Raw genomic sequence first — 12,256 nt, 5'->3', positions numbered from 1 at the left:
AGCAAGCTGACTTTTTGGGAAAACAAAAAGTTTAATAGTACAATAATAGTTGTAGTATTGTCCAGTAAAGGTGTATTGTAAAAATGTTCTGAATATTAATTTACCTCAGGTAACTTTAGAGTTGTAAATACTTGCATTATAGTTGAGGTAGACAGTAAAAATTTTTTTTCTCCATTATTAGCACAGAATTTAAATCTTGTAATAATATCTTAAGGAAATTATAATGTTAAGTGAGGATGAAATATTTGATTAATGCTTAAATCTGTACAACTCAAATATAAACTTTTAAAAATATTAGAAATTATAACATTTCGAGTGCATATCATATTTTGTACATTAAAAAAGAAATGCATGTTGTTCATCTCCATTTTGCACTTTTCAGTCTGTTTAAATAAACAATTATTTACACCTTTTATATGAACAACAGTGCATCCCAAAGAAAAATGTGCATTTTAAATTAATGCTCCTGGTCGAGTCTTTTTATTAGCATTTTATATTATTATTCTATTCTCTTTTTTATTTTTATTTCCACGAGTTTGTAGCTCTGCAAAACCAGATAAGCCAACAATTCTAGAAATCAGTGGGGGAAAGCCTGAAACTATGAACATAAAAGTTACATTAAGAAAGGGCTAGGCACGTCTCGAAGTGCACTTTCCTCAGGTGAAGCCACAGCTGAGACCAAAGGTGGGAAAGAAACAGAAATCTGACATAAAACGCCTTTTCCAGCACAACATTTGGGTATAATACTGCTGCAAGTTGTGAAAGCTGCCGAGCCAGAGCAACCCAAAGACCTGGCAATGGCATCGTTGCACTGTTCGTGAGATCCGAAGTTTTCTTTCCAATCTACCCCGGCTGTGCTTTCTGTAACACTTCACTCTTCACAGTTTTTCTTTGCTGTCTTAAAATGAAACCTAGCTGGTAATTACAATCTTAAGCAATTCCTTTTTTTATTTTTTTCTCCTTTTCTCTTTCTTTTTCCCCCCTTTGAGGGGTGGGGGCCGTAGGCTATTTCTGGCTGGTAAGCTTGAAGGAATGTGAAACAGAGGGCAGAAATGAAACAGCCCTCTTCAGAGCAACTTCACAGAGAGGGATCAGTCTGCTCCCTCTCCCTCCCCCGACTCTTTTTGTACTTGGTAAATTGCCTTCACCTTTAGAGGGAGGATAGATCGCCAGATAAAGGCAAGGGGAGGAGAGGGGAGCGGGGAAGGGACCGAGCGGGGGCTTCGCCGTCTTGCCCGGCCCGCACGCCCTTCCCCGCCCGCAGCGGCGGGTCGACGCTGCCGCGGCCCCCGCGGGCACGGCTGCGGCCCCCAGCGCCGGTCCCCTCCGCCCCAGCCGCACTCGGGGGCGCGGGCCCCGCTCGCCGCTGCACCTCCGCCACACGCAGACTCGGCTGCCGCCGAAGGGCGTCCCGCCCGCTACCTGCAGCCGCAGGACTCCACCACCATGTCCTCGTACTGCTTGTACACCACGTTGTTGCCGGCGTCGATGTAGAGGATGCTGATGGGAGTCAGTTTGGTGGGGACACAGCAGCTGGGCGGCGTGGAGCCAGGGTCCATGGAGTTCATGAGGGTCTGGATGATGGCGTGGTTTGTGGGCTCCAGGTGGGAGCGCAGCGGGAAGTCGCAGACCCCCTCACAGTGGTGGGCCTCGTACTCCAGTGGGGCGATGATCCAGTCGTCCCAGCCTAGCTCCTTGAAGTTGACGTGCAGCGGCTTTTTGCTGCAGCGCAGACGAGACTTCTTGCCGTGCCGCTTGCCGTGCCGGCTGGCGAAGGCGGTGCGCCGCTGGCGCCGGAGCGGCGGGCGGCGGCCAGCGGGCGACGGCGGAGCGCCCAGCTCGGCGCGCAGCTCCCCGAGGAGGCTCCGCCGCCGGGCGCGGGTGAAGACCACCAGCAGCGCCCGCTCCTGCGGCGGCCGCGGCCTGCGCCCAAAGCCCAGGGCTCGCAGGTCCAGCCAGCGCCGCGGCCCGCGGTCCGCCCAGGCCCGCAGTTCCAGGCACAGCCGCTTCCCGGGCTGCTGCTCCCGCAGGCCCTGCCGCACGTCGAACACCTCCCAGCCGGCGGCCGAGGCCGCCCGCGGGTCCAGGGCGCGGGAGTCCAGGGGCCGCGGCGAGAGGCAGGCGGAGAGCTGCACGTGCGGCGGGGCGGCGGATGGTGGGCGGCCGCGGGGGGCACGACGGAAGAGTCGCAGCTCGGCCCCCATAAGCTCCTCCGTCTCCGAGAGGGTTGACACATCAAACACATACTGCTGCCGCCTCAAGGGAGCGGGCGAGAGATCGTCTGCGAGATAAAAATAATTACAGTCAGTTGAGCTCAGGGGGATCTGCCGAAAGGTCTTTGAGGCGGGGAAGGGCGGCCAGCATCGCCGACTTGCCCAGCCGGGGCCGCTCCTGCCCGCCTCACTCCCGCCCTTCAGCCGGACCAGGGGAGGGCAGGGAGAGGAGAAGGAAAAGGAGAAAGTGAAGGAGAAGGAGGAGAAGGAATATGAAAGGACATGCATCAGACAGGAGACCTCTCTCCAGCACCAGAGGGAGACCCTGCTCCACGCGCATCCTCTGTCTGTCGGTCCCACCAACAAGGTGAGACTGGCAACGTTTGCGTGCTCATGTGCCTTACGCATACACATGTATATACATACACACGTACCTATTCCCCTCCAAGAGTAAAACCTGGACTTCTTTTTTGACACATCAGTGTACAAAGTGCAGCGTAGAAAGCAAACCAGATTCCCCTGAGCTGCTTTCCAATAAAACGTTTACAATCCAGCAAATACAAAAATTCCCAAAGCCTCTGTGTTTCCCCAGAAGCTAATAAAGCTTGTGTAGATTTCTATAGTAAAAATGTCACTGGAGCCTCTGTTCAGCAGACACTCACCGCTTTTCCAAACTCAGCCCGCTCCAAACGTAGAAACACAGACTAAAGAAATATACACCGCCTGTTATTTATCGATATCAAAGGTCATTGCGATTCCTAATCAGTGTGTTTCACAACTGCGGCTCTACCTGACAAGTCTGGGGGGAACATCCTGGGGGGCGGGAGGAACAAGGAGATGATTTATGCAAACCAAGATCTTCAGCCGAGCCATGACAATGTAAAAATCAATGCGGATTAACGCGCAGTTAATCAGTGCGGATTAGCATACTTGACAGTCGCCTTGTGTCGCTGCGTGTTCCCCTGGACGTCAGCAGGGAGATGGAGCGTGGAGTGCAGCAGGGACAGTTGGAATTGCTGGGAAAAAGACCCGCCCCGCAGCCAGGCCAGGGGACCCTACGGCGAAGCCTGCCTACCCGCTGACCGCGTACTCCCGCCCCGCAGGGGCCCGCCGTGGGCGGCCCCGCCGCCCAGCCCACGTCGCGCACCCACGCGGCCCTCCATCTATCCAAGAGGTGGGAGCTCGCCGGGCCCCGCACACCTGCCCTGGCCCCGGGACCAGGTAGCCGGAACACGGCTGCGGCCCCCGCTTGGCCCTGCGTGACACCGGCGGGCAAACGGAGAGGGGGTTCGAGGGTCGGAGCCTCCCCGTCTCCATGGGGCTGCGCGCTGGTGGGAGCGACGTGGAGATCGGTCAGGCCCTTCAGGCATCCCGGGGAATTTGAACTCAGGCCTTCCGCATCCCTGTCGCCGCCTCCCCCTTCAGGCTTGGCTGTTTCCTCGCGGTTGGGCTGCTCCTTACGCAGCGAGGGGCAAGAGGCTGCCTGGTTAGCAGCGCACCCCGCTCGGGGCGGGGCGAGAGGAGGCCGCAAAAAATACGCGCAGAGCCCGAAAAATGTCGTCATAGTCCAGGTGACGACAACAGCTGCTCTATCGAGCTTCTGAAAATAAATGTGAAATCCATCGGGAGCTGCCTAGAAGCGCTGGACAGTTTCGTCAGCGCTGCAAGTACGGTGCAGAATTTGGTCCGTGAGTCGCTTGTGGATTTCAGTAAGGAGCGGGGAGCAGTTCCCCTCTTCACAGGCTTGGGCCGTCGGAGTCGGGGGTTGAGATGCACTTGGGTTGCGGGAGGAGCGTCCGGCAGCTCAGATGTCTGCGACTATTCTTCCTTCCTTCAAGGGAGTCCTTGGCAGGAAAGGGAACTTCAGACTGAAGGGGATGTGCATCCCTCGGGTAAGAAAGTGCAGGTTCTCTTCCTGCTTCTCCTCCTCCCAGTCGTCTTTGGTTTCTTTTCTCCATACAGCATCTGCCAGATGCTCGGCCATCCGACAGGGCACAAACGGATCTCCTGGCCCTGCCGAACTGCCTTAGACCTTCTTTCATGGGCTCCAACGACCGCCGAGGAAACCAGATCAGTGCCTTCTCCTGCCCCTACCCCTGGTTTTGCGGGTTGGGCAGAGTCGGGCGTGGGTACCGATCTGCTTTTAATCACTCTATTTGTTTAGGGGATGGAGAGGGGGGAGTCACGCTTAGCTTCAAAGGCAGATGCTCAGTCTCTTTGGTACTCCTTTTCGCAATGGGGTGGAGGTGAGGAGAGTGCTGCCTGCAGCCCGCTGTCCCTCCGGACACTCCCCTGTCCTACTCTTGGCAGATGTTACGGTCCTGGGCTCCCCCGCATACCTGTCGAGGTGCAGAAGCAGAGCAGCACTGCCAGGCAGACTGAGCTTTCGAGGAAAGGTCAGCCCTTTCCGGTGGATGAGGAACATGGAGGTGACAGCGTCCTCATCCCGTCTCCTTCCCGAGGAGCCCTCACGCAGGTGGCCGGTCACGGCGCAGGGAATGATCCCACTGGGAGTGACATCTAGGCATGCCGATTGGACAGGAGGAAAGAGGGGGAAAACGGAATTCCCCGCGTGTCCCCGATGCTGAAAACTGGTTTTAAAGGATATGCAGAGCCCCTGTCATACGGCAGTGCGGGGGAAGCCAATTCCGGCGCTGCAGGTGTCAAAAAGCTTGCTCAGGGGATGCAGTCCCCGACAGCATCCTTTGAAACTCCAATTTGAAAGGCGTTGCACGGTTGCTCCGGCTGGCTCGGTGGCATGACACGCTGGGGACACGGCCGAAGAGCACAGAAATATGTCCCTGGCCGAACGGGTTCCGGCAGTACCGACTGTGCTGGAAAAGTCCCACTGGCTCGTGCAGTTGCTGATTTCCGCGCCTCTCTCTGAAAGCGGCACGGCTGCTGGTTATTTCGAATGAGCAGCTTTGAATCCGATCAGATAAATGCTATTTATTCACTTCTGTAACCTAATAATTCCAGATGAATACATAATCCTAAACCAGTACTGGCTCGCTCCCAGCGCAGTAAAGAGGGTGGGAAAAGCAGCGGAGGGCGAGGAGGGAAAGCGGGACCTCCTGAACCTCCACAAAACGGGGAAAGACGGGTCTAGGTTGGGGAGCCTTTGTTCCAGCGAAAATACCGTCTTCCCAGCACACAAAGAGCGGTAGCAGAAGCGGCGTAGGGACACCCTGGCTGTCCCTATTTCTCCCTGTGAGGAGTACACAGGGATCACGGCTTGTTTTCTTCAGGTTTCCTTTAAACCCAAGGAGCGGATGGTGTGTAATCCGGGGTTTCTAACAGCCTACTCGAGATCTGCCTTATTCTCAGGCCAGCTGAGGCTGTCATTAGGGCTATTCGCGTTGCCGAAATACTTAGTGAGAGCAGCAAAGTCATCTCACGTCCAGTCGGCCTGGGGAAAGCCACATTACAGAAAATGCACCGAAGAAGTGTGTTTATATTTGTAATATTAATGTAGATTAATGTATTAGTTGCATTGCGACTCTCCGTAGCTTATTTTTTTTTTTTGGAGAAAATAAAATATTGGGAGAGGGAAGGAGGAACAGAAGGCGGGACTAGGTCTGTCTGGAATTCAAGGATGTGTCAGTGGCGGCGGAAGAGAGCGGCCCTACACCGCTCTGCTCTTTCCTAAACTCCCAGACAGTGGCGTGCCCGGTGTTCCCACGAGCAGGCCAGGTCGGGCCGGGGGACCTGCACCCGGGTCTCCGCCCGCCTTCTCCTACACTTTTCTCCGCGGTGCGGTGGCTGCGGTTTTAGCATCTCTGAGATTAAATGAATGACTGGGCTGGAACGTTTCCCTCTACTCACTGTGTGAAGCCTCTCCCGCTTCCTGGGTCGCTTTCTCGCCGCAGCCTGGTCTTTGAGGCGAGACGGAGGTTAACGAAGTCTACACAGTTTCCCTTTTCATGGCAGATCAGGTACTGGGCTCCCAGCCAATTCATCAGGGCTCAGATCTTTACATCACTACAAATTATGTCCAAACCACACTCAGGAAGAATTTTCCCATTCCCAAATTCTCTTTCAAGCCATATTTAAACTCACAAACCAAAAGCACATTTGCAGTTTAAAGACACTTTGCAGGCACTCGCACAACAATAATCTGAAAATTAAAACATAAATTGTCCTTAATTGCAAAGGTCTGCCCACACGTTGTCTGCAGAGTCGCAAGGCTGACAGGTATTTCTTTCGGAGCATTACCCAAGCTATGGAAACAAGGGACTGACTCTCCATGTGTGGTATTTCTCCGGGTTTCAATTCCTCATCTCCCAGCGCCTGTCTCGCAGTGGGTTTTTATTACACAGAGTGATTAAATTTAAATGTATCGGTCGTTTAGCTATCGAGTAACCGAGAAAGACCACACCTTCCTCGGACGAATTCTCAATCCTGCCAAAACCCTAACAAGCTGGTGGAGGTCTGTTTTCTTTTCGTTGTTGTTTCTCCTCGGAGCAGGGAGGCACCTGCTTGTGATGTACCTTTGATCACCGCTCTACCGTACCTGCTTCGGGAAGGCTGCCTGGCCTCGCCCCACTCACCTGCTCGGCGCCACCTCCCCGCTTCCCACGAGAGACGCTCGACCCTCGGGCGCAAAGGGACCGCCGCAACACCCGCGGGACATCCCGCAGGGCTCCGGACCCATCGGCTGTTGGCATCATCCTACGAGATGCGCCGAGGCGGAGAGGAGCTTCCTTGGGGGGTTTCTACCTGCTGTAACAGACTTTAAGCGAGGACCCTTCCCTTTCACCGTTTGCGGCGGTTACGCTACCCAAAATACTTATATGGAGGAGAAATAATTCATCTGAAATTATTCGAGTTGAGAAAATTGGATTGAATATTCCCAGAGCTCGAAGCTAAGAAATGGAGAGAAGGAACGCTTTGGAGGATATTTCTGAGCGATATATGTGGAAGCGCTGAGATACAGCAACAGAGCATAGAGAACCGGCCACAGCTAGAAAGGACTGAAACGTCCCCTTTCGCTCATAAATCAGACATCAGGCACGGGAGGACTCGCGAACTTAATTCCAGCTTGCCCCAAAATTGTACGGAAAGGAGGACTTCTCCGATCGGCTGTTTTGAGGTTTTTTTCTATTACGAAGCGAGGAGGTAAATGAGGAGGGCGAGGCGCCCCGCTGCCGTGACCAGCGCCGGGTGACCCCGGGCTCGGGCTGCACCGGTTTTTCTCCCCGCGGGCCGCTCGTTTCCCGGTTGCGGAGCAGCCCAGCTGCGGCAAGACACCTCCCCGCGGGCGGCGGAAACGACACAGCTCCGAGGCGGAGAGCTAGATCCTTCATACCACCACCACCCCCGAAAAAAAAAGAAAAAAGCAGTCAAACGCAGCCTCTTAGCAAGCCCTGCAGGAGGGTTTCTGGATTTAACAATATTTAAAAAAGCAGGAAGGGAGTCGAAATAAGCCATCGGAATGGTCTTATAGGCGTTAATGAATCGTTCCCGTTAACAGAGCGGCTCCGTGGCCGCGCATCGCCCCGCCGAGCTACCTGAGCCGCGGGGCTCCCAGGGCCGGTGTGCTTTGCTCCCACGGACCTCCCTCCCCGTCCCGCGGAGCTGCCTACGCGAGCCCTCGCTCTTTCGCAGCGGACTACGAACAAACGAAAAATAAATTAAAAAATACCCCCGCGCCGACAGCCCCGATTTTTACCGGGAAGAGGCGAGTAGTGCAGTTGCGGCTGCAGAGAGGACTCTGCGCTTCGCTCCGCCTGCGCCGCAGCCCCACGCTCCTCTCCCTCCCGCAGCTTCTGCAGCGCGGGAGGTAAAACACCGACCTCCAGAACACCCTTCCTGCGCGGGCAGCGCGGAGCCGCCGCCCGCCCCTCGCTTGCCCTCGCGCCGCCGGCTCCGCGGGCGCCGAGGCCCCGCGGCCGGCCCGGGCCGCTCGCTCCTTCCCCGGGCGCACGGCGGGGACGAGGAGCGGCTGCCGCACTCCGGCCGTCTGGTCTGCATTAGTGTTTTTATAAGGGGCTCAAAAAAATCGAATACAAGGTCACCAAATAATTAACAGTTGTGAATTCCCTCCTTCCCCATTAAAATACTTCCCTGCTTATTTTTCATTTTCCTTCTGCCAACGACAACACTGCCTGGGCAAAGGCGCTGCACAGATTACGCTACATTGCAGCTTTCGGTCCACCCAGAAACCCGCTGTTTTGCATAAATATGTTGCACTAGATGAACTTCAAGTGGGATTTACACTCTTTTCTTCCGCCACATGCACAGCCGGGCCATTTCCAGTTTCTGCTCACGGGATCCCCCTTTTGTCCTGCCCCGCTACTCAACCTCCTTCCGACCCTCCTGGCAAGAGCAAATTAACGTTCGTCGGACCCCTGCCCATCCAAGTCAGCTGCCTCCCAACTGGAACACGAAACTATACAAAGAAGCGGGGAGGGAAAAGGAGACTATCTCGACCTATTTCAACTTTCCTGTCGCTTAGACGCGGAGCACAGCATTCCGTATGCGGGACTTCGGCTGCAGTCCCGTGGTTGCGAGAAGCTCTGGAGACACAAAAGGGAAAGGCGGGGGCACCCGCGGCAGCTGGCCCTTGTGGCACTCCCTTCCCACGAAAGATCCCTTCGAAAATCGCGCTCCCTCGCACCCCAGCTATTTCTTTTTTGTTTTCGGGTTTTCCGAGTCGTGCCGCATTTCTTGCTAGCTGTGAAATTGCTTGTTTATAGCTCCCTTCTCCAGCTCCCTCCCGCTCTCTTTTTTTTTTTTTTTCCAGTCTGCCTGGTGGAGTCCTTGCGGCTCCTAATTGTCCTTCCTTACTGTGGAGCTCCAATGCTGGGGGTCCTGAGGCCAGTGAGAGCACCATCTGCGTTTTAATGAGTTACTTCATGTGCCAACAGTAATTTTCCTACATTCAACGAGGTCCTGTCTGATCTTGCGACCGTAACAAGGGGGAGCGAGTGAGGGGCGGGAGTGGGTGGAGAGGGGAGAATCGCAAACCCTTTCCCCCCTTTCTGCACTCTTTTTCTACCGCTGGGGGAAAAAGTTATATGTATATTACTCCCTTTCGAGATACCATGAAAACGATCTTATTAGCTTCAAGCTGGAAGGGAAGAAACAAGAGGCGAAGGGGAGCGGTTGTCAGTGTCCACACCGAAGCTTCGGAGGGCAGTGGGACAGGCGAGCTTGGGACTGCTGCGGCTGGGGGCTGCTGCCGGTCAGAGCCGGCTGCTGTACCCTCGAAATGCTGCCATGAAGGATCGCGTGCGGCAGGTGGGACGGCCACCGTCGTCTCCCCCCGGAGCTGTCGCTTAGGTAAAGAGCAGGCCATCTAATTGGGTCAATTTAGGCGGCTATATTGTCTGCAAATGAATTGACAGAAACTCTGCCCCCCTTCCCTGTTTTTCCTAAGCAAAGACTGTTCACCATCAGCACAACTCCAGCTCGCCAATTAACTGGGCTAGGAGCCCACGGGGAGGTGGGCAGTAAAATAGCTACCACTTCAGAGGAACGGAAGCTCTCTTGAAGTTTTTTGGTGATGTGCCATTGGCTGGTCCGCTTCATTATGGGAGACTAGACAATATTTGCTATGTTATGACATGAACACTCAATTAGATCACTGAGTTGAAATACTCCAATCAGTGGCTTGATGCTAAGCAACCCTCAGAAGGTCCAGCAGAAGGTCACAGCCTGTGACACATCAAATCAAAATCAATGGGGAAAAGTGAGGCTTTTCCTTAATCAAACTGGAACTTCTGTTAGCAAATCACTTCCCTCGGAGGAGAATCTCACATGCAGCGAGATGAGCTAAATTTGTTAAATTAACTGTCTCTCTTCTGGTTATCAAGAATAAAATGATCTCGAGCGCGACTCCATTTCCTGCGGCTCGCAGACTTAGCACCCTGCTTCCTCTCCATCAGGGAGAGCGGGTCAGCTCCTTTCTGACAGCTGAATTTTCGAAACCATATTTCTAGAGAGCGAATCCTCTTCCCCCCACCCCCGCTTTTAACAGCTGAGACAACAATCCTGATAAGGCGAAAAGCAAAACCCGTGTCTCCTCTCCCCTCGAAAACGTCTGCGCTCTTCCGACCGTGAGGGGCAGAGACTATGAGTGCTTCCACGCTCAGAGGGGCTCGACCGGCGTTGGGGCGGGAGGCGAAGAGCCCCGCCGAGCTCCCTCCTCGGGAAAGAACCCCCGCCCGAGCTGAGGGAAGCGATGGGGCGAGGGGCTGAGCCTTGGGTGCCGTGGGCGGAGAGAGGCTTCCGCCTCTGGAAGCCGAAGGAGGTCGGTTTGGGTTCCGTTCGGTTTGGGGGGCGATTGGGTCCTGTAGCTCTAGGGAGCCGTGCAGTTTTCCCGTCACTGTGTTCTGCCCTAAAACGGCTGGGACGCGGGGGGAGGGCGGCGAGCTGCCCCGGCTCCGGCAGCGGCGGGACGGCGCTGCCAGCCGCCGGCAGGTACACGAGCGCCCCGGGGGGCGCGGATGGAGGGGAGGGTCCACAGATCTGCGAGAGGGGGAGGAATGAAAGCACAACGTTCATTAAGAACCTGTTAATTAGTCTGTTCTTAAAAGCTCACAACCAGAGTAAAGAAAAGAAAAAAAAAGAGGCGGTTTTATGGAAGGGAAATTTTACTCTGGATCGACGAGAAACCTGCACCCGCAGCCCCAGGTACGAGCGCCCCGGTGGCCAGGGCTGCAGGTCACGGAGGGGGCCCGGGAGCCCCGCGGCACCGATGCTGCTTGGGGAGAACGGTGGCAAGGCCTGGGGCTCGCCTGGCCTCGGCTACACGTCCATCCCTCTCCTCCAGAGAGGCAGCTGAGGGTCCGGGGGAGCGGCTCCCGCTGCCAGTCCCGGCCCGGGGATGGGTGAGAATCAGCCCCATACAAACCAGGCTCAGATGATGCAGCCTCGGAGCAGACGTGAAGCCCAGCCGTCCCACACTGAGCCCCGGGGCTGCAAGCGGAGCCGGCGGGTCCCAGCCCCAGCGCTCTCGGACGGGGCCAGGGCTCTTCCAGGTAACCCCGATAACGCGACCCGAGGCAAGAGCAACCTCAGGCAGCAGATGTTCGCCCTCCGTCAGTCTGAACTTTCTTTTTGCCGTGCAGCCGCGGCGATAAGGAAAACCCTTCCTCCGGCGGGTAGAAAGAAACCAGAACAGCGATACTAATTTTTTTTGTTTGTTTCCTAGGCTGAATTTACACCCAAAGGGCGCCTGCAAAGCTGGGATTTGTTTCCCACCACCTCATGACGACTCCAAGAGGAACACGCGTGTTTCTCGCAAGCAGCGCTTAGGGCTGCCACGGCGCCTTTTGCTTTAAAATAAAACAACGCGACTCCCAATTTACCGATGTCTGCACTTTTCTGCAATACCAGGGCGAGCTCCCCAACTCCCCCAGCACCAGGCTACGCGGGACGGCAGCTTCGCATCGCAGAACGCCGCGAGAAGGGGTGTCTGCAGCCCCGAGGGGAGAGTGAGGGGCGTGGAGGGGTCCAGAACTTACCTCGTCCCCTGTCTACAAAACTAGTGATGGTGTTGGCGGATTTGGACGACTGAAAAAAGCTGGCGTTGATGCCCAGTTTCTCCGCGACGGAGTAAGTCCTGAACAGAGACAGCATGTACTCGTGGGGTTCTGCCCGTGGGAGCGCCCGGCCCATGGCGTGTCCCCCTTGCCGCGGGTGGTTCTCCCGTGGAGATCGAGGTACCCTGCGGCTGCGACCACCTTTGGAGGAGGCGGTGAGCTCCGGGAGGGAAGCCGGGAGGCAGCAAGATAAATCCCAGAGGAGACTGACGAGCAAGGCGGCAGAGAGTAGGGCCCGGCGTGCATTCATAGCGAGAGGCGGCGGCGCTGGGGAGGGAGAGGAGGGCGGCTCGACGGGCGGCTCCGGCGGCCCACGGAGCGGCGCGGGGACTGCGCGGCAGCGTGGCGCGGAGCCGGGACTGCACCCGGCCGGGCTCGGCCCGCAGCAGCCCGCCCCGCCCCGTGGGTACCGCCCCGCAGCGGACCGCCCTGTGGGGGCACCCAGCCCGCCCCCGCGGGGCGGTCCGCGGCGGGGCGGGACACGCCGTGGTCGGG

At 56.1% G+C, this 12,256-nt stretch overlaps 1 protein-coding gene across 1 annotated transcript; it reads right to left on the bottom strand.

Moving 5' to 3' along the window:
* Nucleotides 1-1,256: 1,256 nt before the first annotated feature.
* GDF6 (growth differentiation factor 6) lies at nucleotides 1,257-12,011 on the bottom strand. Its single transcript, XM_071553059.1, has 2 exons — nucleotides 11,684-12,011; nucleotides 1,257-2,281 (listed from the first exon to the last, which is right to left on the bottom strand). The coding sequence occupies exons 1-2, from the start codon at nucleotides 12,009-12,011 to the stop codon at nucleotides 1,419-1,421; spliced, it is 1,191 nt and encodes a 396-aa protein (XP_071409160.1). The 3' UTR covers nucleotides 1,257-1,418.
* Between the last annotated feature and the right edge of the window lie 245 nt (nucleotides 12,012-12,256).

Source organism: Pithys albifrons, chromosome 4 (assembly GCF_047495875.1).
Source record: "Pithys albifrons albifrons isolate INPA30051 chromosome 4, PitAlb_v1, whole genome shotgun sequence".
NCBI classification, from domain to species: domain Eukaryota; kingdom Metazoa; phylum Chordata; class Aves; order Passeriformes; family Thamnophilidae; genus Pithys; species Pithys albifrons.
The sequence above is the reverse complement of the archived record's forward strand: the minus strand, read 5'-3'. Positions and strand labels throughout refer to the sequence as shown.